This window comes from Oncorhynchus kisutch, unplaced genomic scaffold (assembly GCF_002021735.2).
Source record: "Oncorhynchus kisutch isolate 150728-3 unplaced genomic scaffold, Okis_V2 Okis02a-Okis13b_hom, whole genome shotgun sequence".
Taxonomy (NCBI): Eukaryota; Metazoa; Chordata; class Actinopteri; order Salmoniformes; family Salmonidae; genus Oncorhynchus; species Oncorhynchus kisutch.
In genome coordinates, this window is record NW_022261979.1 from 10,080,381 (window position 1) to 10,101,536 (window position 21,156).

Consider the following 21,156-nt stretch of genomic DNA (forward strand, 5'->3'; position numbering starts at 1 on the left):
TCTCTCTCTCCTCTCTCTCTCTCTCTTTCTCTCTCTCTCTACCTGTAGGTTTGTCAGTGAGATTAAATGACAAGGAAGGTGTGGCCTGAGTCCAGACAGTTTTTTGTATACAGTGCTTTGTTGCTGAGAGTGTAGCTGGTCTGATTGCTCTCTGAGTGAGGGAGTGAGAGAGAGAGAGAGAGAGAGAGACAGAGAGACAGTAGATCCTAAGCCACAGTAACATGTATTGGGAGACTGTATGTCAGTCATTACAACTCTATATGAATCTACTGACTATAAGCAGTTCTAATTTTATTTGGCTCATTAATCTTTATGGGAATATGATACAGTGAATATGCTGTGCTGCTATGTTTAATATTTTTCACTAGAGGGTGATGTTGTATAGCTACTTGCTTTGGCAATGTTAACACGTTTCCCATGCCAATAAAGCCCTTGAATTGAGAGAGAGAGAGACAGAAAGAGACAGAGAGAGAGAGAGTGTTGCACATTATCAAGGATGTGTGTGTGCTGTCTCTATGTGTGAGCACCTGGGATCTGAACCCAGTAGTTCATTATGCCTAGTCTGGGATCTGAACCCAGTAGTTCATTATGCCTGGTGTGGGATCTGAACCCAGTAGTTCATTATGCCTAGTCTGGGATCTGAACCCAGTAGTTCATTATGCCTGGTCTGGGATCTGAACCCAGTAATTCATTATGCCAGTAGTTCATTATGCCTGGTCTGGGATCTGAACCCAGTAGTTCATTATGCCTGGTGTGGGATCTGAACCCAGTAGTTCATTATGCCTGGTCTGGGATCTGAACCCAGTAGTTCATTATGCCTGGTCTGGGATCTGAACCCAGTCGTTAATTATGCCTGGTCTGGGATCTGAACCCAGTCGTTAATTATGCCTGGTCTAAGATCTGAACCCAGTAGTTCATTCCACCTGGTCTTGGATCTGAACCCAGTAGTTCATTATACCTGGTTTGGGATTTGAACTGACAACCTTCTAGTCTGCCTCTCTAACCTGTTGCTACCTGTTGCTATGTACTGAGTGGGGATTAGTTTAGTTTATTCCACTAAACATGGCAGCTAAAAGCAGAATTGCGTATACATTAGGAAATTCAAGGAAACCAAAATAAATCAATAAATGGGATACAGTATCAAGAAAGATCAGACGTCACAGATGGGATCAGGGTTGGTGCACGCCTTCCATTTTGGATGGTCAGCTGATGAATATCAATGGTCCTGAGGAGGAGGAAGGATCTCAGTCACATTCAAGGAGTCAGAGACAGACAGGTCAGGGAGACAGAGACAGACAGGTCAGGGAGTCTGAGACAGACAGGCCAAAGAGACAGACAAGTCAGGAAGGCAGAGACAGACGGGTCACAGGAGTCAGAGACAGACAGGTCAAGGAGTTAGAGACAGACAGGTCAGGGAGACTGGGATTTATCTTTATTTATTTGTGCATAGGCTTGTACCATTTCATCAAGATAGTCTCTAAAACCATTCAGATGTGAAGGTCTGAACAATGTTAACTGAACAAAGCTCAGTTAACTCAGGTGTGTCTCAATCTGGCCCAGAGGCAGGTTTTCTGTTTAGGTGCAGATACATAAAGCTGCCACAAGTGGCGCCGGTGTGCCCTTCTCCACTTGTTCTGAATCCCAAACACACCAGAGAGAAAGAAGGACAGGTGTGGTAGCAGTGTTTGTAGCACAGCCAGCTAGCCTTCTAGATGTCTACACAGCCAGCAGTACATGTAAGTACAACTTCACTCAGACATCACCTTCTATTGTAATGACAGGTACAACTTCACTCAGACATCACCTTCTATTGTAATGACAGGTACAACTTCACTCAGACATCACCTTCTATTGTAATGACAGGTACAACTTCACTCAGACATCACCTTCTATTGTAATGACAGGTACAACTTCACTCAGACATCACCTTCTATTGTAATGACAGGTACAACTTCACTCAGACATCACCTTCTACTGTAATGACAGGTACAACTTCACTCAGACATCACCTTCTATTGTAATGACAGGTACAACATGTACAACTTCACTCAGACATCACCTTCTACTGTAATGACAGGTACAACATGTACAACTTCACTCAGACATCACCTCCTACTGTAATGATAGGTACAACATGTACAACTTCACTCAGACATCACCTTCTATTGTAATGACAGGTACAACTTCACTCAGACATCACCTTCTACTGTAATGACAGGTGCAACATGTACAACTTCACTCAGACATCACCTTCTACTGTAATGACAGGTACAACTTCACTCAGACATCACCTTCTACTGTAATGACAGGTACAACATGTACAACTTCACTCAGACATCACCTCCTACTGTAATGACAGGTACAACAGGTACAACTTCACTCAGACATCACCTTCTACTGTAATGACAGGTACAACTTCATTCAGACATCACCTTCTACTGTAATGACAGGTACAACATGTACAACTTCACTCAGACATCACCTTCTACTGTAATGACAGGTACAACTTCACTCAGACATCACCTCCTACTGTAATGACAGGTACAACATGTACAACTTCACTCAGACATCACCTTCTACTGTAATGACAGGTACAACTTCACTCAGACATCACCTTCTATTGTAATGACAGGTACAACTTCACTCAGACATCACCTCCTACTGTAATGACAGGTACAACTTCACTCAGACATCACCTCCTACTGTAATGACAGAATGACTTTACCTCCGTCTGAATGCATCTCAGGGTTGTGTTCATTAGGAATCAAATGGAAGAAAACAGACTGAAACAGGGAGGGATCTTCCTGAATTCATCTAATATGAAAAACTCCATTTCCTTTTCAATTGCAAAACTAATTTACAATAATGAATACAACCCAGGTGTATAACAGCCCAGGTGTCTCCCACAGTACCTGTAGACTCGGCCCAGGTGTATAACAGCCCAGGTGTCTCCCACAGTGCATGTAGGCTCGGCCCAGGTGTATAACAGCCCATGTGTCTCCCACAGTACCTGTAGACTCGGCCCAGGTGTATAACAGCCCATGTGTCTCCCACAGTGCATGTAGGCTCGGCCCAGGTGTATAACAGCCCATGTGTCTCCCACAGTGCATGTAGGCTCGGCCCAGGTGTATAACAGCCCATGTGTCTCCCACAGTGCATGTAGGCTCGGCCCAGGTGTATAACAGCCCAGGTGTCTCCCACAGTACCTGTAGACTCGGCCCAGGTGTATAACAGCCCAGGTGTCTCCCACAGTGCATGTAGACTCGGCCCAGGTGTATAACAGCCCATGTGTCTCCCACAGTGCATGTAGGCTCGGCCCAGGTGTATAACAGCCAAGGTGTCTCCCACAGTGCATGTAGACTCGGCCCAGGTGTATAACAGCCCATGTGTCTCCCACAGTGCATGTAGACTCGGCCCAGGTGTATAACAGCCCATGTGTCTCCCACAGTGCATGTAGGCTCGGCCCAGGTGTATAACAGCCCATGTGTCTCCCACAGTACCTGTAGACTCGGCCCAGGTGTATAACAGCCCAGGTGTCTCCCACAGTGCATGTAGGCTCGGCCCAGGTGTATAACAGCCCATGTGTCTCCCACAGTGCATGTAGACTCGGCCCAGGTGTATAACAGCCCATGTGTCTCCCACAGTGCATGTAGGCTCGGCCCAGGTGTATAACAGCCCATGTGTCTCCCACAGTGCATGTAGGCTCGGCCCAGGTGTATAACAGCCCAGGTGTCTCCCACAGTACCTGTAGACTCGGCCCAGGTGTATAACAGCCCAGGTGTCTCCCACAGTGCATGTAGGCTTGGCCCAGGTGTATAACAGCCCATGTGTCTCCCACAGTGCATGTAGACTCGGCCCAGGTGTGTACCTGTAGACTCGGCCCAGGTGTGTACCTGTAGACTCGGCCCAGGTGTGTACCTGTAGACTTGGCCCAGGTGTGTACCTGTAGACTTGGCCCAGGTGTGTACCTGTAGACTTGGCCCAGGTGTGTACCTGTAGACTCGGCCCAGGTGTGTACCTGTAGACTCGGCCCAGGTGTGTACCTGTAGACTCGGCCCAGGTGTGTACCTGTAGACTCGGCCCAGGTGTGTACCTGTAGACTCGGCCCAGGTGTGTACCTGTAGACTCGGCCCAGGTGTGTACCTGTAGACTCGGCCCAGGTGTGTACCTGTAGACTCGGCCCAGGTGTGTACCTGTAGGCTCGGCCCAGGTGTGTACCTGTAGACTCGGCCCAGGTGTGTAACAGCCCATGTGTCTCCCACAGTGCATGTAGGCTCGGCCCAGGTGTATAACAGCCCAGGTGTCTCCCACAGTGCATGTAGACTCGGCCCAGGTGTATAACAGCCCATGTGTCTCCCACAGTGCATGTAGACTCGGCCCAGGTGTATAACAGCCCATGTGTCTCCCACAGTACCTGTAGACTCGGCCCAGGTGTATAACAGCCCATGTGTCTCCCACAGTGCATGTAGACTCGGCCCAGGTGTATAACAGCCCATGTGTCTCCCACAGTGCATGTAGGCTCGGCCCAGGTGTATAACAGCCCATGTGTCTCCCACAGTGCATGTAGGCTCGGCCCAGGTGTATAACAGCCCAGGTGTCTCCCACAGTACCTGTAGACTCGGCCCAGGTGTATAACAGCCCAGGTGTCTCCCACAGTGCATGTAGGCTTGGCCCAGGTGTATAACAGCCCATGTGTCTCCCACAGTGCATGTAGACTCGGCCCAGGTGTGTACCTGTAGACTCGGCCCAGGTGTGTACCTGTAGACTCGGCCCAGGTGTGTACCTGTAGACTTGGCCCAGGTGTGTACCTGTAGACTTGGCCCAGGTGTGTACCTGTAGACTCGGCCCAGGTGTGTACCTGTAGACTAGGCCCAGGTGTGTACCTGTAGACTCGGCCCAGGTGTGTACCTGTAGACTCGGCCCAGGTGTGTACCTGTAGACTCGGCCCAGGTGTGTACCTGTAGGCTCGGCCCAGGTGTGTACCTGTAGACTCGGCCCAGGTGTGTACCTGTAGACTCGGCCCAGGTGTGTACCTGTAGACTCGGCCCAGGTGTGTACCTGTAGACTCGGCCCAGGTGTGTACCTGTAGACTCGGCCCAGGTGTGTACCTGTAGACTCGGCCCAGGTGTGTACCTGTAGACTCGGCCCAGGTGTGTACCTGTAGACTCGGCCCAGGTGTGTACCTGTAGACTCGGCCCAGGTGTGTACCTGTAGACTCGGCCCAGGTGTGTACCTGTAGACTCGGCCCAGGTGTGTACCTGTAGACTCGGCCCAGGTGTGTACCTGTAGACTCGGCCCAGGTGTGTACCTGTAGACTCGGCCCAGGTGTGTACCTGTAGACTCGGCCCAGGTGTGTACCTGTAGACTAGGCCCAGGTGTCTACTTGTAGACTTGGCCCAGGTGTGTACCTGTAGACTCGGCCCAGGTGTGTACCTGTAGACCTGGCCCAGGTGTGTACCTGTAGACTCGGTCCAGCTGTGTACCTGTAGACTAGGCCCAGGTGTGTACCTGTAGACTCGGACCAGGTGTGTACCTGTAGACTCGGCCCAGGTGTGTACCTGTAGACTCGGCCCAGGTGTGTACCTGTAGACTCGGTCCAGCTGTGTACCTGTAGACTAGGCCCAGGTGTGTACCTGTAGACTCGGCCCAGGTGTGTACCTGTAGACTAGGCCCAGGTGTGTACCTGTAGACTCGGCCCAGGTGTATAACAGCCCATGTGTCTCCCACAGTGCATGTAGGCTCGGCCCAGGTGTATAACAGCCCAGGTGTGTACCTGTAGACTCGGTCCAGGTGTGTACCTGTAGACTAGGCCCAGGTGTGTACCTGTAGACTAGGTCCAGGTGTGTACCTGTAGACTCGGCCCAGGTGTGTACCTGTAGACTCGGTCCAGGTGTGTACCTGTAGACTCGGCCCAGGTGTGTACCTGTAGACTCGGCCCAGGTGTGTACCTGTAGACTCGGCCCAGGTGTGTACCTGTAGACTCGGCCCAGGTGTGTACCTGTAGACTCGGCCCAGGTGTGTACCTGTAGACTCGGCCCAGGTGTGTACCTGTAGACTCGGCCCAGGTGTGTACCTGTAGACTCGGCCCAGGTGTGTACCTGTAGACTCGGCCCAGGTGTGTACCTGTAGACTCGGCCCAGGTGTGTACCTGTAGACTCGGCCCAGGTGTGTACCTGTAGACTCGGCCCAGGTGTGTACCTGTAGACTCGGCCCAGGTGTGTACCTGTAGACTCGGCCCAGGTGTGTACCTGTAGACTCGGTCCAGGTGTGTACCTGTAGACTCGGCCCAGGTGTGTACCTGTAGACTAGGTCCAGGTGTGTACCTGTAGACTCGGCCCAGGTGTGTACCTGTAGACTCGGTCCAGGTGTGTACCTGTAGACTCGGTCCAGGTGTGTACCTGTAGACTCGGCCCAGGTGTGTACCTGTAGACTCGGCCCAGGTGTGTACCTGTAGACTAGGTCCAGGTGTGTACCTGTAGACTCGGTCCAGGTGTGTACCTGTAGACTCGGTCCAGGTGTGTACCTGTAGACTCGGCCCAGGTGTGTACCTGTAGACTCGGCCCAGGTGTGTACCTGTAGACTCGGCCCAGGTGTGTACCTGTAGACTCGGCCCAGGTGTGTACCTGTAGCCTCGGCCCAGGTGTGTACCTGTAGACTCGGCCCAGGTGTGTACCTGTACAGGTGTAAGCCCATGTGTCTCTCCTCCCCAGCAGCTAACCCTGACTCCAGCAGCTAACCCTGACTCCAGCAGCTAACCCTGACTCCAGCAGCTAACCCTGACTCCAGCAGCTAACCCTGACTCCAGCAGCTAACCCTGACTCCAGCAGCTAAGCCTGACTCCAGCAGCTAAGCCTGACTCCAGCAGCTAAGCCTGACTCCAGCAGCTAAGCCTGACTCCAGCAGCTTGGGTCCTGCATGTTTGCCATTGGCATGGGGAGTAATTATTATGCATGGCTTTCTTTCTCTAATTCTCTAATTCTTTCTTTCTCTAATTCCTTTCTCTAATTCCTTTCTCTCTCTCCTTTCTCTCTCTGTGTGTCTCTCTCTCTCAATTCAATTCAATTGAACATATGTTTACATTACCAAAGCAAATGAAATAGATAATAAACAAAAGCGAAATAAACAATAAAAAAATGAATAGTAAACATTACACTTCCAAAATAATTCATACATTTCATATGTCATATTTAAATGTTATAGTTAAAGTACTAAAGGGAAAATAAATAAACATAAACATGTGTTGTATTTACATTGTTACCACCCTGCATCCAACTGCTGGCTTGCTTCTGAAGCTAAGCAGGGTGGTCCTGTTCAGTGCCTGGATGGGAGACCAGATGCTGCTGGAAGTGGTGTTGGAGGGCCAGTAGGAGGCACTCTTTCCTCAAGTCTAAAATAATATCCCAATGCCAGACTCAATATAGCTGATGTCACCGCTAGAGGCCGGCCCAGCTGAACAGTTACCTAGCAACAGTCAGGAGGGAGGGAGGTGTGGCTTTAACCTGGTAACTGTTGCCTAAGCGTCAGTGTGTGTTCAAATTGAAACCGGCACGCTGCAGCGTCAGTGTGTTAGCTGTTCTGTTGACGGTATAGTGTGTTAGCTGTTCTGTTGACGGTACAGTGTGTTAGCTGTTCTGTTGACGGTACAGTGTGTTAGCTGTTCTGTTGACGGTACAGTGTGTTAGCTGTTCTGTTGACGGTATAGTGTGTTAGCTGTTCTGTTGACGGTACAGTGTGTTAGCTGTTCTGTTGACGGTACAGTGTGTTAGCTGTTCTGTTGACGGTACAGTGTGTTAGCTGTTCTGTTGACGGTATAGTGTGTTAGCTGTTCTGTTGACGGTACAGTGTGTTAGCTGTTCTGTTGACGGTACAGTGCTGGTACAGTGTGTTAGCTGTTCTGTTGACGGTACAGTGTGTTAGCTGTTCTGTTGACGGTACAGTGCTGGTACAGTGTGTTAGCTGTTCTGTTGACGGTACAGTGCTGGTACAGTGTGTTAGCTGTTCTGTTGACGGTATAGTGCTGGTACAGTGTGTTAGCTGTTCTGTTGACGGTACAGTGTGTTAGCTGTTCTGTTGACGGTACAGTGTGTTAGCTGTTCTGTTGACGGTACAGTGTGTTAGCTGTTCTGTTGACGGTATAGTGTGTTAGCTGTTCTGTTGACGGTATAGTGTATTAGCTGTTCTGTTGACGGTATAGTGTGTTAGCTGTTCTGTTGACGGTATAGTGTGTTAGCTGTTCTGTTGACGGTATAGTGTGTTAGCTGTTCTGTTGACGGTATTGTGTGTTAGCTGTTCTGTTGACGGTATAGTGTGTTAGCTGTTCTGTTGACGGTATAGTGTGTTAGCTGTTCTGTTGACGGTATAGTGTGTTAGCTGTTCTGTTGACGGTACAGTGTGTTAGCTGTTCTGTTGACGGTATAGTGTGTTAGCTGTTCTGTTGACGGTACAGTGTGTTAGCTGTTCTGTTGACGGTGTAGTGTGTTAGCTGTTTTGTTGACGGTACAGTGTGTTAGCTGTTCTGTTGACGGTACAGTGTGTTAGCTGTTCTGTTGACGGTACAGTGTGTTAGCTGTTCTGTTGACGGTGTAGTGTGTTAGCTGTTTTGTTGACGGTACAGTGCTGGAGCGCTGGTGTAGTGTGTTCGTCGCTGGTCTTCTTCTATCAAAATTTCTGTGGATTGTAATTGGAGGACTACTGTTTGGGCTGGACCTATTGGACTGTGTGTGTGTGTTCGGACCTGGCATACACACGTGTCGTGTGTGTGTATGAACAATCTATATTGTGACTGAACAACACACGTGCAGACGGTAATTGTTAGGAGGGTGTGGATTACCCGTGTCTGGGCAGTGTGTGTGTGTAAATGTATGTGGCAGTGGAATCAGGAATGGACAGCACACTTCAGAGGAGAGGAGAGAGCCCCCCTGCAATGGACTTCACGGTAAGAGAGTGTGTCTGCATGGAGAGAGAGAGAGAGAGAATGCTGCAGCAGACTAACTGTCCTTTGTTCCAACTCTGTCTGTCTCTGTCTCTCGGTCTCTGTTTTTCTCTCTCTATTTCTGTCGTTCTCTCTCTGTCTGTTTCTCTCTCTCTGTTTCTATCGTTCTGTCTCTCTCATATAAATGCAGATGTAGATGTAGATGTAGATGTAGATGCAGATGAAGATGCAGATGCAGATGCAGATGCAGATGTAGATGTAGATGTAGATGTAGATATAAATATAGATATAGATATAGATGCAGATATAGATATAGATGCAGATATAGATATAGATATAGATGCAGACATAGATATAGATGCAGACATAGATATAGATATAGATGCAGACATAGATATAGATGCAGACGTAGATGCAGATATAGTGGCAGATATAGATGCAGATATATATACAGTGGGGCAAAAAAGTATTTAGTCAGCCACCAATTGTGCAAGTTCTCCCACTTAAAAAGCTGAGAGAGGCCTGTAATTTTCATCATAGGTGTAGATGTAATTTTCACCACACTTCAACTCTGACAGACAAAATGATCAAATATTATGGTGGAAAATAAGTATTTGGTCAATAACAAAAGTTTATCTCAATACTTTGTTATATACCCTTTGTTGGCAATGACAGAGGTCAAACGTTTTCACAAGGTTTTCACACACTGTTGCTGGTATTTTGGCCCATTCGTCCATGCAGATCTCCTCTAGAGCAGTGATGTTTTGGGGCTGTTGATGGGCAACACGGACGTTCAACTCCCTCCAAAGATTTTCTATGGGGTTGAGATCTGGAGACTGGCTAGGCCACTCCAGGACCTTGAAATGCTTCTTATGAAGCCACTCCTTCGTTGCCCGGGCGGTGTGTTTGGGATCATTGTCATGCTGAAAGACCCAGCCACGTTTCATCTTCAATGCCCTTGCTGATGGAAGGAGGTTTTCACTCAAAATCTCACGATACATGGCCCCATGCATTCTTTCCTTTACACGGATCAGTCGTCCTGGTCCCTTTGCAGAAAAACAGCCCCAAAGCATGATGTTTCTACCCCCATGCTTCTTTGGATGCAACTCAGCATTCTTTGTCCTCCAAACACGACGAGTTGAATTTTTACCAAAAAGTTATATTTTGGTTTCATCTGACCATATGACATTCTCCCAATCTTCTTCTGGATCATCCAAATGCTCTCTAGCAAACTTCAGACGGGCCTGGACATGTACTGGCTTAAGCAGGGTGACACGTCTGGCACTGCAGGATTTGAGTCCCTGGCGGCGTAGTGTGTTACTGATGGTAGGCTTTGTTACTTTGGTCCCAGCTCTCTGCAGGTCATTCACTAGGTCCCCCCGTGTGGTTCTGGGATTTTTGCTCACCGTTCTTGGGATCATTTTGACCCCACGGGGTGAGATCTTGTGTGGAGCCCCAGATCGAGGGAGATTATCAGTATATGTCTTCCATTTCCTAATAATTGCTCCCACAGTTGATTTCTTCAAACCAAGCTGCTTACCTATTGCAGATTCAGTCTTCCAAGTCTAGTGCAGGTCTACAATTTTGTTTCTGGTGTCCTTTGACAGCTCTTTGGTCTTGGCCATAGTGGAGTTTGGAGTGTGACTGTTTGAGGTTGTGGACAGGTGTCTTTTATACTGATAACAAGTTCAAACAGGTGCCATTAATACAGGTAACGAGTGGAGGACAGAGGAGCCTCTTAAAGAAGAAGTTACAGGTCTGTGAGAGCCAGAAATCTTGCTTGTTTGTAGGTGACCAAATACTTATTTTCCACCATAATTTGCAAATAAATTCATTAAAAATCCTACACTGGGATATTCTGTATTCTTTTTCTCATTTTGTCTGTCATAGTTGAAGTGTACCTATGATGAAAATTACAGGCCTCGCTCATCTTTTTAAGTGGGAGAACTTGCACAATTGGTGGCTGACTAAATACTTTGTTGCCCCACTGTATCTTGTGGAAGGCGACCCGGAATGTTTGACCCAAGTTAAACAATTTAAAGGCAACGCTACCAAATACTAATGGAGTGTATGTAAACTTCCATCTTCAACTGTAAGTATGGTGATTAGTATGGTGAGGTTCCAGACACCACCCAGCCCTGGTGTCCAGCTTTACTGCAGTCTACTATAAGGTGATGTACTGTGCTATTCTTTCCCACAGATGTGTGTGTGTGTGTGTGTGTGTGTGTGTGTGTGTGTGTGTGTGTGTGTGTGTGTGTGTGTGTGTGTGTGTCCGTTCATTCAGTGTTCCCCACCTGGACTAAAATAACTGGATTAGCCAATCCTCTTGTTAGCCTGTTATCTGTTCAGCCACTAAGAACTAAAGGGTGCGCTCTGTTCACATGCTAAGTAGACCGTGTGTGTGTGTGTGTGTGTGTGTGTGTGTGTGTGTGTGTGCGCGAGCTTGAAGGTATTAACTGCTATTTAAGCAGTAATGTTGCAGGCAGCTGTACTCCAGTAACTAGCCGTTGGAGGTCAAAGTGGCAACACACATCACGTGTGTCGGCAGAGAATATTCACTGTGTCTGTGGGAATGGGATTTTTGGGGGGTTGTGTGTGTGTGTGTGTGTGTTTTTTTGGGGGGGGCTGTCTGGTGTGTGTGTGAATGGGGTTTTGGGGGGCTGTCTGGTGTGTGTGTGAATGGGGTTTTGGGGGGCTGTCTGGTGTGTGTGTGTGTGTGAATGGGGTTTTTGGGGGCTGTCTGGTGTGGGAATGGGGTTTTTGGGGGCTGTCTGGTGTGTGTGTGGGAATGGGGTTTTTGGGGGCTGTCTGGTGTGTGTGTGGGAATGGGGTTTTTGGGGGCTGTCTGGTGTGTGTGTGGGAATGGGGTTTTTGGGGGCTGTCTGGTGTGGGTGTGGGAATGGGGTTTTTGGGGGCTGTCTGGTGTGGGTGTGGGAATGGGGTTTTGGGGGCTGTCTGGTGTGGGTGTGGGAATGGGGTTTTGGGGGCTGTCTGGTGTGGGTGTGGGAATGGGGTTTTGGGGGCTGTGTGTGTGTGTGTGTGTGTGGGAATGGGGTTTTGGGGGCTGTCTGGTGTGTGTGTGGGAATGGGGTTTTGGAGGCTGTCTGGTGTGTGTGTGTGTGAATGGGGTTTTGGGGGCTGTCTGGTGTGTGTGTGTGTGTGAATGGGATTTTTGGGGGCTGTGTGTGTGAATGGGGTTTTTGGGGGCTTTGGGGGCTGTCTGGTGTGTGAGAATGTGGGTTTGGGGGGCTGTCTGGTGTGTCTGTGGGAATGGGGTTTTGGGGGCTGTCTGGTGTGTGTGTGGGAATGGGGTTGTGGGGGCTGTTTGGTGTGAATGGGGAGGGTGTGGTTTGTTGTAAAGGGATCTGCTGTTGGCAGTCAGAACCAGCCGCTTGGATACAGCTGAAAACGAGAGAGAGAGAGATGGGGTGTCAAAGAGGAGAGGATGGATGTGGGGCGGGGGAGACAAGGAGATGAGATTGAGAGAGAGGAGTGGGTGGGTGGGGGTGAAGGAGTGAGTGAGAGAGAGAGAGAGAGAGGAGTGAGGGAGAGAAAGGGAGTGGGGGGGCGGGGTGGGGACGACGACGACAAGGAGAAGAGATTGAGAGAGGAGTGAGGGAGAGAAAGGGAGTGGGGAGGCGGGGGTGGGGGGGACAAGGAGAAGAGATTGAGAGAGAGGAGTGGGTGGGGGTGAAGGAGTGAGTGAGAGAGGGGAGTGAGGGAGAGAAAGGGAGTGGGGGTGGGGGGGCAACAAGGAGGAGAGATTGAGAGAGAGGAGTGGGTGGGGGTGAAGGAGTGAGTGAGAGAGAGGAGTAAGGGAGTGGGTGGGTGGGGGTGGGGGGGGGCAACAAGGAGGAGAGATTGAGAGAGAGGAGTGGGTGGGGGTGAAGGAGTGAGTGAGAGAGAGGAGTGGGGGGGGGGGGGGGGGGGTGAATGGGTTACAAAGTTTGACAGCCACCTGCTGTGAACACCTGGAGTGAACTGGCCCACTCTAAAGTAGTGCACTATAGAGTGGGCCATTTGGGACTCAGTCAGACTAGGAAAGAGAGAGACAACAACATCCTACACACTAACCAAGTTAGAGCCTTCTGTTCCCCTCTATAACCAGGTTAAAGCCTTCTGTTCCCCTCTATAACCAGGTTAAAGCCTTCTGTTCCCCTCTATAGCCAGGTTAGACCCTCTCTGGAGCCTTCTGTTCCCCTCTATAACCAGGTTAAAGCCTTCTGTTCCCCTCTATAACCAGGTTAAAGCCTTCTGTTCCCCTCTATAACCAGGTTAAAGCCTTCTGTTCCCCTCTATAACCAGGTTAAAGCCTCTCTGGAGCCTTCTGTTCCCCTCTATAACCAGGTTAAAGCCTTCTGTTCCCCTCTATAACCAGGTTAAAGCCTTCTGTTCCCCTCTATAACCAGGTTAAAGCCTTCTGTTCCCCTCTATAACCAGGTTAAAGCCTTCTGTTCCCCTCTATAGCCAGGTTAGAGCCTTCTGTTCCCCTCTATAACCAGGTTAGAGCCTTCTGTTCCCCTCTATAACCAGGTTAAAGCCTTCTGTTCCCCTCTATAACCAGGTTAAAGCCTTCTGTTCCCCTCTATAACCAGGTTAGAGCCTTCTGTTCCCCTCTATAACCAGGTTAGAGCCTTCTGTTCCCCTCTATAACCAGGTTAAAGCCTTATGTTCCCCTCTATAACCAGGTTAAAGCCTTCTGTTCCCCTCTATAACCAGGTTAAAGCCTTCTGTTCCCCTCTATAACCAGGTTAAAGCCTTCTGTTCCCCTCTATAACCAGGTTAAAGCCTTCTGTTCCCCTCTATAACCAGGTTAAAGCCTTCTGTTCCCCTCTATAACCAGGTTAGACCCTTCTGTTCCCCTCTATAACCAAGTTAGAGCCTTCTGTTCCCCTCTATAACCAAGTTAAACCCTCTCTGGAGCCTTCTGTTCCCCTATAACCAAGTTAAACCCTCTCTGGAGCCTTCTGTTCCCCTCTATAACCAGGTTAGAGACTTCTGTTCCCCTCTATAACCAGGTTAGAGACTTCTGTTCCCCTCTATAACCAGGTTAAACCCTCTCTGGAGCCTTCTGTTCCCCTCTATAACCAGCTTAAAGCCTCTCTGGAACCTTCTGTTCCCCTCTATAACCAGGTTAGAGACTTCTGTTCCCCTCTATAACCTCTCAGGAGGACTGCCCTCTCTACCATTCATTACAATGACATTGATGTTCATGTTGATTCAATGTAGTGTGTGTGTGTGTGTGTGTGTGTGTGTGTGTGTGTGTGTGTGTGTGTGTGTGTGTGTGTGTGTGTGTGTGTGTGTGTGTGTGTGTGTGTGTGTGTGTGTGTGTCCCCCAGTGGTAGAGCAGTCTGGTGAGGCCAGACAGACGTGTATGTATTATTTACACACAATCACACACACTCCTGAACAGGAGCAAACAGATCTAGGCCAGTGGTCCAGTCACTACCCAATGTTCTCTACTGCTGAACTCTAAAACGCCCTTCATGTCTCCTCATTATGCATTTATGTCATGTAGTTTATGGAGGACCACACCTGCCACAATTAGAAATAATAATAATAACTTAATGCACACATGGATACAGGGCCTTCAGAAGGCTTATTGACTTATTCCACATTTTGTTGTTACAGCATGATTTCAAAATGGATTCAATTGTTTGTTTTTTTCACCCATCTGCACACAATACCCCATAATGACATCACAATACCCCATAATGACATCACAACACCCCATAATGACAAGTGAACATGTTTTTAGACATTTTAGGAAATGTATTAAAAAATAAATACAGAAATATCTAATTTACGTAAGTATTCACACCCCTGAGTCAGTACTTTGTAGAAGCACCTTTGGCAGCGATTACAGCTGTGAGTCTTTCTGGGCGAGTCTCTAACAGCTTTCCAAATCAAATCAAATTTATTTATATAGCCCTTCGTACATCAGCTGATATCTCAAAGTGCTGTACAGAAACCCAGCCTAAAACCCCAAACAGCAAGCAATGCAGGTGTAGAAGCAGGGTGGCTAGGAATAACTCACTTTCCACACCTGGATTGTGCAACATTTGCCCATTGTTCTTTTCAAAATTCGTCAAGCTCTTTTCAATTTGGTTGTTGATCATTGCTAGATAACCACTTTCATGTCTTGACATAGATTTTCAAGCAGATTTAAGTCAAACCTCCAGTGTATATTTGGCCTTTTATTATATGTCATTGTCCTGCTGAAAGGGGAATTCATCTCTCAGTGTCTGTTGGAAAGCAGAATGAACCAGGTTTTCCTCTAGGACTTTGCCTGTGCTTACCTCCATTCTGTTTATCTGAATCCCGAAAAACTCCTCAGTCCTTAACGATTACAGAGAGAGAGGTCAGATAGTCAACACAGACATTACCAGCCCCTAGAGAGACTGTTACAGGTGAGATAATCATCACAGACATTACCAGCCCCTAGAGGGACTGTTTCAGGTCAGATAGTCAACACAGACAGTACCAGCCCCTAGAGGGACTGTTTCAGGTCAGATAGTCAACACAGACAGTACCAGCCCCTAGAGGGACTGTTTCAGGTCAGATAATCAACACAGACATTACCAGCCCCTAGAGAGACTGTTACAGGTCAGATAATCAACACAGACATTACCAGCCCCTAGAGAGACTGTTACAGGTCAGATAATCAACACAGACATTACCAGCCCCTAGAGGGACTGTTTCAGGTCAGATAGTCAACACAGACAGTACCAGCCCCTAGAGAGACTGTTTCAGGTCAGATAGTCAACACAGACATTACCAGCCCCTAGAGAGACTGTTACAGGTCAGATAATCAACACAGACATTACCAGCCCCTAGAGAGACTGTTTCAGGTCAGATAATCAACACAGACATTACCAGCCCCTAGAGAGACTGTTACAGGTTAGATAATCAACACAGACATTACCAGATTGGAGAGTGGAAAGAATGGAGGAAGGGTTTACTAAAGCTGCTGTAGATATCCTTCAGAGAGAGGGATGGGAGAGGGGGAAGGAAGGAGGGAGGGGAGAGGGGGAAGGAAGGAGGGATGGGAGGGGGAAGGAAGGAGGGATGGGAGAGGGGGAAGGATGGAGGGGAGAGGGGGAAGGAAGGACGGAGGGAGGGGAGAGGGGGAAGGAGGGACGGAGGGAGTGGAGAGGGGGAAGGAAGGACGGAGGGAGTGGAGAGGGGGAAGGAAGGACGGAGGGAGTGGAGAGGGGGAAGGAAGGAGGGAGGGGAGAGGGGGAAGGAGGGGAGAGGGGAAAGGAAGGAGGGATGGGAGAGGGGGAGGGAAGGCGGGAGGGAAGGAGGGATGGGAGAGGGGGAAGGAAGGAGGGAAGGAGGGAGGGAAGGAGGGAGGGAAGGAGGGATGGGAGAGGGAGAGGGGAGGGAAGAAGGGATGGGAGAGGGGTAGGGGAGGGAGGGAAGAAGGGATGGGAGAGGGGTAGGGGAGGGAGGGAAGGAGGGATGGGAGAGGAGGGGGGAGAGAGTGGAAAGAATGGAGGAAGGGAGGGGGTTTCTGAGACACTCTTCTCTGCCCTACCAGTGGTCCACCACTGCCTGGGTTGTATTGAATTGAATGTGCTGGTTCACTGACGGTGCTCTTAGCTGTGGGTACTAGATGATGGGTGTTAAATGTTTCATTGTTCAGGGTCTGGAAGTTGGCTGTGTGCTCCGCCAAGACAACAACCTAGAGGAAACACTGTTTTCTGTCTGTCTCCAGCATGTTGAGTTGAATAACGGTGATGGTTGACTAATGTCCCCTCTCTCTCCCCCTACCCCTCCCTCTCTCTCCCCCTACCCCTCCCTCTCTCTCCCCCTACCCCTCCCTCACTCTCCCCCTACCCCTCCCTCTCTCTCTCCCTCCCCCACTCCCTCTCTCCCCTCTCTCTCACCCTACCCCTACCCCCCCCTCCCCCTATGCTCCCTCTCCCCCCTCTCTCTCGCTCCAGAACGGCGAGGCCCGACTGGGCCCTCCCATCATCATGTGTACCCGTCCATACCCAGACTGCAGTGTGGAGCAGGGGGAGTGTTGTGACATGGACAGCACCAATGAGAGCGGCGTGGGCTCTGACACCTCTGACGGGGGGCGGAGCAACGAGAAAGAGGAGGGGCTAGGTGGACTGTTCAACAAGTAAGTGTGATGTTATGATGTCACAGATTATACTGGTTATTGATTGGCTGTAGTCCCATCTATCTGACCATGGCTGTAGTAGCATCTATCTGACCATGGCTGTAGTAGCATCTATCTGATCATGGCTGTAGTAGCATCTATCTGACCATGGCTGTAGTAGCATCTATCTGACCATGGCTGTAGTCCCATCTATCTGACCATGGCTGTAGTCCCATCTATCTGACCATGGCTGTAGTAGCATCTATCTGACCATGGCTGTAGTAGCATCTATCTGACCATGGCTGTAGTCCCATCTATCTGACCATGGCTGTAGTAGCATCTATCTGACCATGGCTGTAGTCCCATCTATCTGACCATGGCTGTAGTAGCATCTATCTGACCATGGCTGTAGTCCCATCTATCTGACCATGGCTGTAGTCCCATCTATCTGACCATGGCTGTAGTCCCATCTATCTGACCATGGCTGTAGTAGCATCTATCTGACCATGGCTGTAGTAGCATCTATCTGACCATGGCTGTAGTCCCATCTATCTGACCATGGCTGTAGTAGCATCTATCTGACCATGGCTGTAGTAGCATCTATCTGACCATGGCTATAGTAGCATCTATCTGACCATGGCTGTAGTCCCATCTATCTGACCATGGCTGTAGTAGCATCTATCTGACCATGGCTATAGTAGCATCTATCTGACCATGGCTGTAGTCCCATCTATCTGACCATGGCTGTTGTCCCATCTATCTGACCATGGCTGTAGTAGCATCTATCTGACCATGGCTGTAGTAGCATCTATCTGACCATGGCTGTAGTAGCATCTATCTGACCATGGCTGTAGTCCCATCTATCTGACCATGGCTGTAGTCCCATCTATCTGACCATGGCTGTAGTCCCATCTATCTGACCATGGCTGTAGTAGCATCTATCTGACCATGGCTGTAGTAGCATCTATCTGACCATGGCTGTAGTAGCATCTATCTGACCATGGCTGTAGTAGCATCTATCTGACCATGGCTGTAGTAGCATCTATCTGACCATGGCTGTAGTAGCATCTATCTGACCATGGCTGTAGTAGCATCTATCTGACCATGGCTGTAGTAGCATCTATCTGACCATGGCTGTAGTCCCATCTATCTGACCATGGCTGTAGTAGCATCTATCTGACCATGGCTGTAGTAGCATCTATCTGACCATGGCTGTAGTAGCATCTATCTGACCATGGCTGTAGTAGCATCTATGGCTGTAGTAGCATCTATCTGACCATGGCTGTAGTCCCATCTATCTGACCATGGCTGTTGTCCCATCTATCTGACCATGGCTGTAGTCCCATCTATCTGACCATGGCTGTAGTAGCATCTATCTGACCATGGCTGTAGTAGCATCTATCTGACCATGGCTGTAGTAGCATCTATCTGACCATGGCTGTAGTAGCATCTATCTGACCATGGCTGTAGTAGCATCTATCTGACCATGGCTGTAGTAGCATCTATCTGACCATGGCTGTAGTAGCATCTATCTGACCATGGCTGTAGTCCCATCTATCTGACCATGGCTGTAGTAGCATCTATCTGACCATGGCTGTAGTAGCATCTATCTGACCATGGCTATAGTAGCATCTATCTGACCATGGCTGTAGTCCCATCTATCTGACCATGGCTGTAGTCCCATCTATCTGACCATGGCTGTAGTCCCATCTATCTGACCATGGCTGTAGTAGCATCTATCTGACCATGGCTGTAGTAGCATCTATCTGACCATGGCTGTAGTAGCATCTATCTGACCATGGCTGTAGTCCCATCTATCTGACCATGGCTGTAGTCCCATCTATCTGACCATGGCTGTAGTCCCATCTATCTGACCATGGCTGTAGTAGCATCTATCTGACCATGGCTGTAGTAGCATCTATCTGACCATGGCTGTAGTAGCATCTATCTGACCATGGCTGTAGTAGCATCTATCTGACCATGGCTGTAGTAGCATCTATGGCTGTAGTAGCATCTATCTGACCATGGCTGTAGTCCCATCTATCTGACCATGGCTGTTGTCCCATCTATCTGACCATGGCTGTAGTAGCATCTATCTGACCATGGCTGTAGTAGCATCTATCTGACCATGGCTGTAGTAGCATCTATCTGACCATGGCTGTAGTCCCATCTATCTGACCATGGCTGTAGTCCCATCTATCTGACCATGGCTGTAGTCCCATCTATCTGACCATGGCTGTAGTAGCATCTATCTGACCATGGCTGTAGTCCCATCTATCTGACCATGGCTGTAGTAGCATCTATCTGACCATGGCTGTAGTAGCATCTATCTGACCATGGCTGTAGTAGCATCTATCTGACCATGGCTGTAGTCCCATCTATCTGACCATGGCTGTAGTAGCATCTATCTGACCATGGCTGTAGTAGCATCTATCTGACCATGGCTATAGTAGCATCTATCTGACCATGGCTGTAGTCCCATCTATCTGACCATGGCTGTAGTCCCATCTATCTGACCATGGCTGTAGTCCCATCTATCTGACCATGGCTGTAGTCCCATCTATCTGACCATGGCTGTAGTAGCATCTATCTGACCATGGCTGTAGTAGCATCTATCTGACCATGGCTGTAGTAGCATCTATCTGACCATGGCTGTAGTCCCATCTATCTGACCATGGCTGTAGTCCCATCTATCTGACCATGGCTGTAGTCCCATCTATCTGACCATGGCTGTAGTCCCATCTATCTGACCATGGCTGTAGTCCCATCTATCTGACCATGGCTGTAGTAGCATCTATCTGACCATGGCTGTAGTAGCATCTATCTGACCATGGCTGTAGTAGCATCTATCTGACCATGGCTGTAGTAGCATCTATCTGACCATGGCTGTAGTAGCATCTATGGCTGTAGTAGCATCTATCTGACCATGGCTGTAGTCCCATCTATCTGACCATGGCTGTTGTCCCATCTATCTGACCATGGCTGTAGTAGCATCTATCTGACCATGGCTGTAGTAGCATCTATCTGACCATGGCTGTAGTAGCATCTATCTGACCATGGCTGTAGTCCCATCTATCTGACCATGGCTGTAGTCCCATCTATCTGACCATGGCTGTAGTCCCATCTATCTGACCATGGCTGTAGTAGCATCTATCTGACCATGGCTGTAGTCCCATCTATCTGACCATGGCTGTAGTAGCATCTATCTGACCATGGCTGTAGTAGCATCTATCTGACCATGGCTGTAGTAGCATCTATCTGACCATGGCTGTAGTCCCATCTATCTGACCATGGCTGTAGTAGCATCTATCTGACCATGGCTGTAGTAGCATCTATCTGACCATGGCTATAGTAGCATCTATCTGACCATGGCTGTAGTCCCATCTATCTGACCATGGCTGTAGTCCCATCTATCTGACCATGGCTGTAGTCCCATCTATCTGACCATGGCTGTAGTAGCATATATCTGACCATGGCTGTATTAACATCTATCTGACCATGGCTGTAGTAGCATCTATCTGACCATGGCTGTAGTCCCATCTATCTGACCATGGCTGTAGTCCCATCTATCTGACCATGGCTGTAGTCCCATCTATCTGACCATGGCTGTAGTAGCATCTATCTGACCATGGCTGTAGTAGCATCTATCTGACCATGGCTGTAGTAGCATCTATCTGACCATGGCTGTAGTCCCATCTATCTGACCATGGCTGTAGTCCCATCTATCTGACCATGGCTGTAGTCCCATCTATCTGACCATGGCTGTAGTAGCATCTATCTGACCATGGCTGTAGTAGCATCTATCTGACCATGGCTGTAGTAGCATCTATCTGACCATGGCTGTAGTAGCATCTATCTGACCATGGCTGTAGTAGCATCTATGGCTGTAGTAGCATCTATCTGACCATGGCTGTAGTCCCATCTATCTGACCATGGCTGTTGTCCCATCTATCTGACCATGGCTGTAGTAGCATCTATCTGACCATGGCTGTAGTAGCATCTATCTGACCATGGCTGTAGTAGCATCTATCTGACCATGGCTGTAGTCCCATCTATCTGACCATGGCTGTAGTCCCATCTATCTGACCATGGCTGTAGTCCCATCTATCTGACC

The 21,156-nt window shown here is 48.9% G+C and overlaps 1 protein-coding gene across 4 annotated transcripts in view; it reads left to right on the plus strand.

Annotated features, from left to right (window-relative positions):
- LOC116359309 (rab11 family-interacting protein 4A-like) overlaps positions 1–21,156 on the plus strand; it is a 63,135-nt gene that overhangs the window by 18,210 nt on the left and 23,769 nt on the right. For 2 of the 4 annotated variants that reach the window (XM_031812118.1, XM_031812119.1), the window contains exon 3: positions 16,882–17,063. In XM_031812118.1, coding sequence (XP_031667978.1) covers positions 16,882–17,063 — 182 coding nt within the window. Of the gene's footprint in view, positions 1–1,609; positions 1,737–8,510; positions 8,936–16,881; positions 17,064–21,156 lie in introns of those variants that run through there. The other 2 variants (XM_031812121.1, XM_031812120.1) reach the window with 2 other exon arrangements.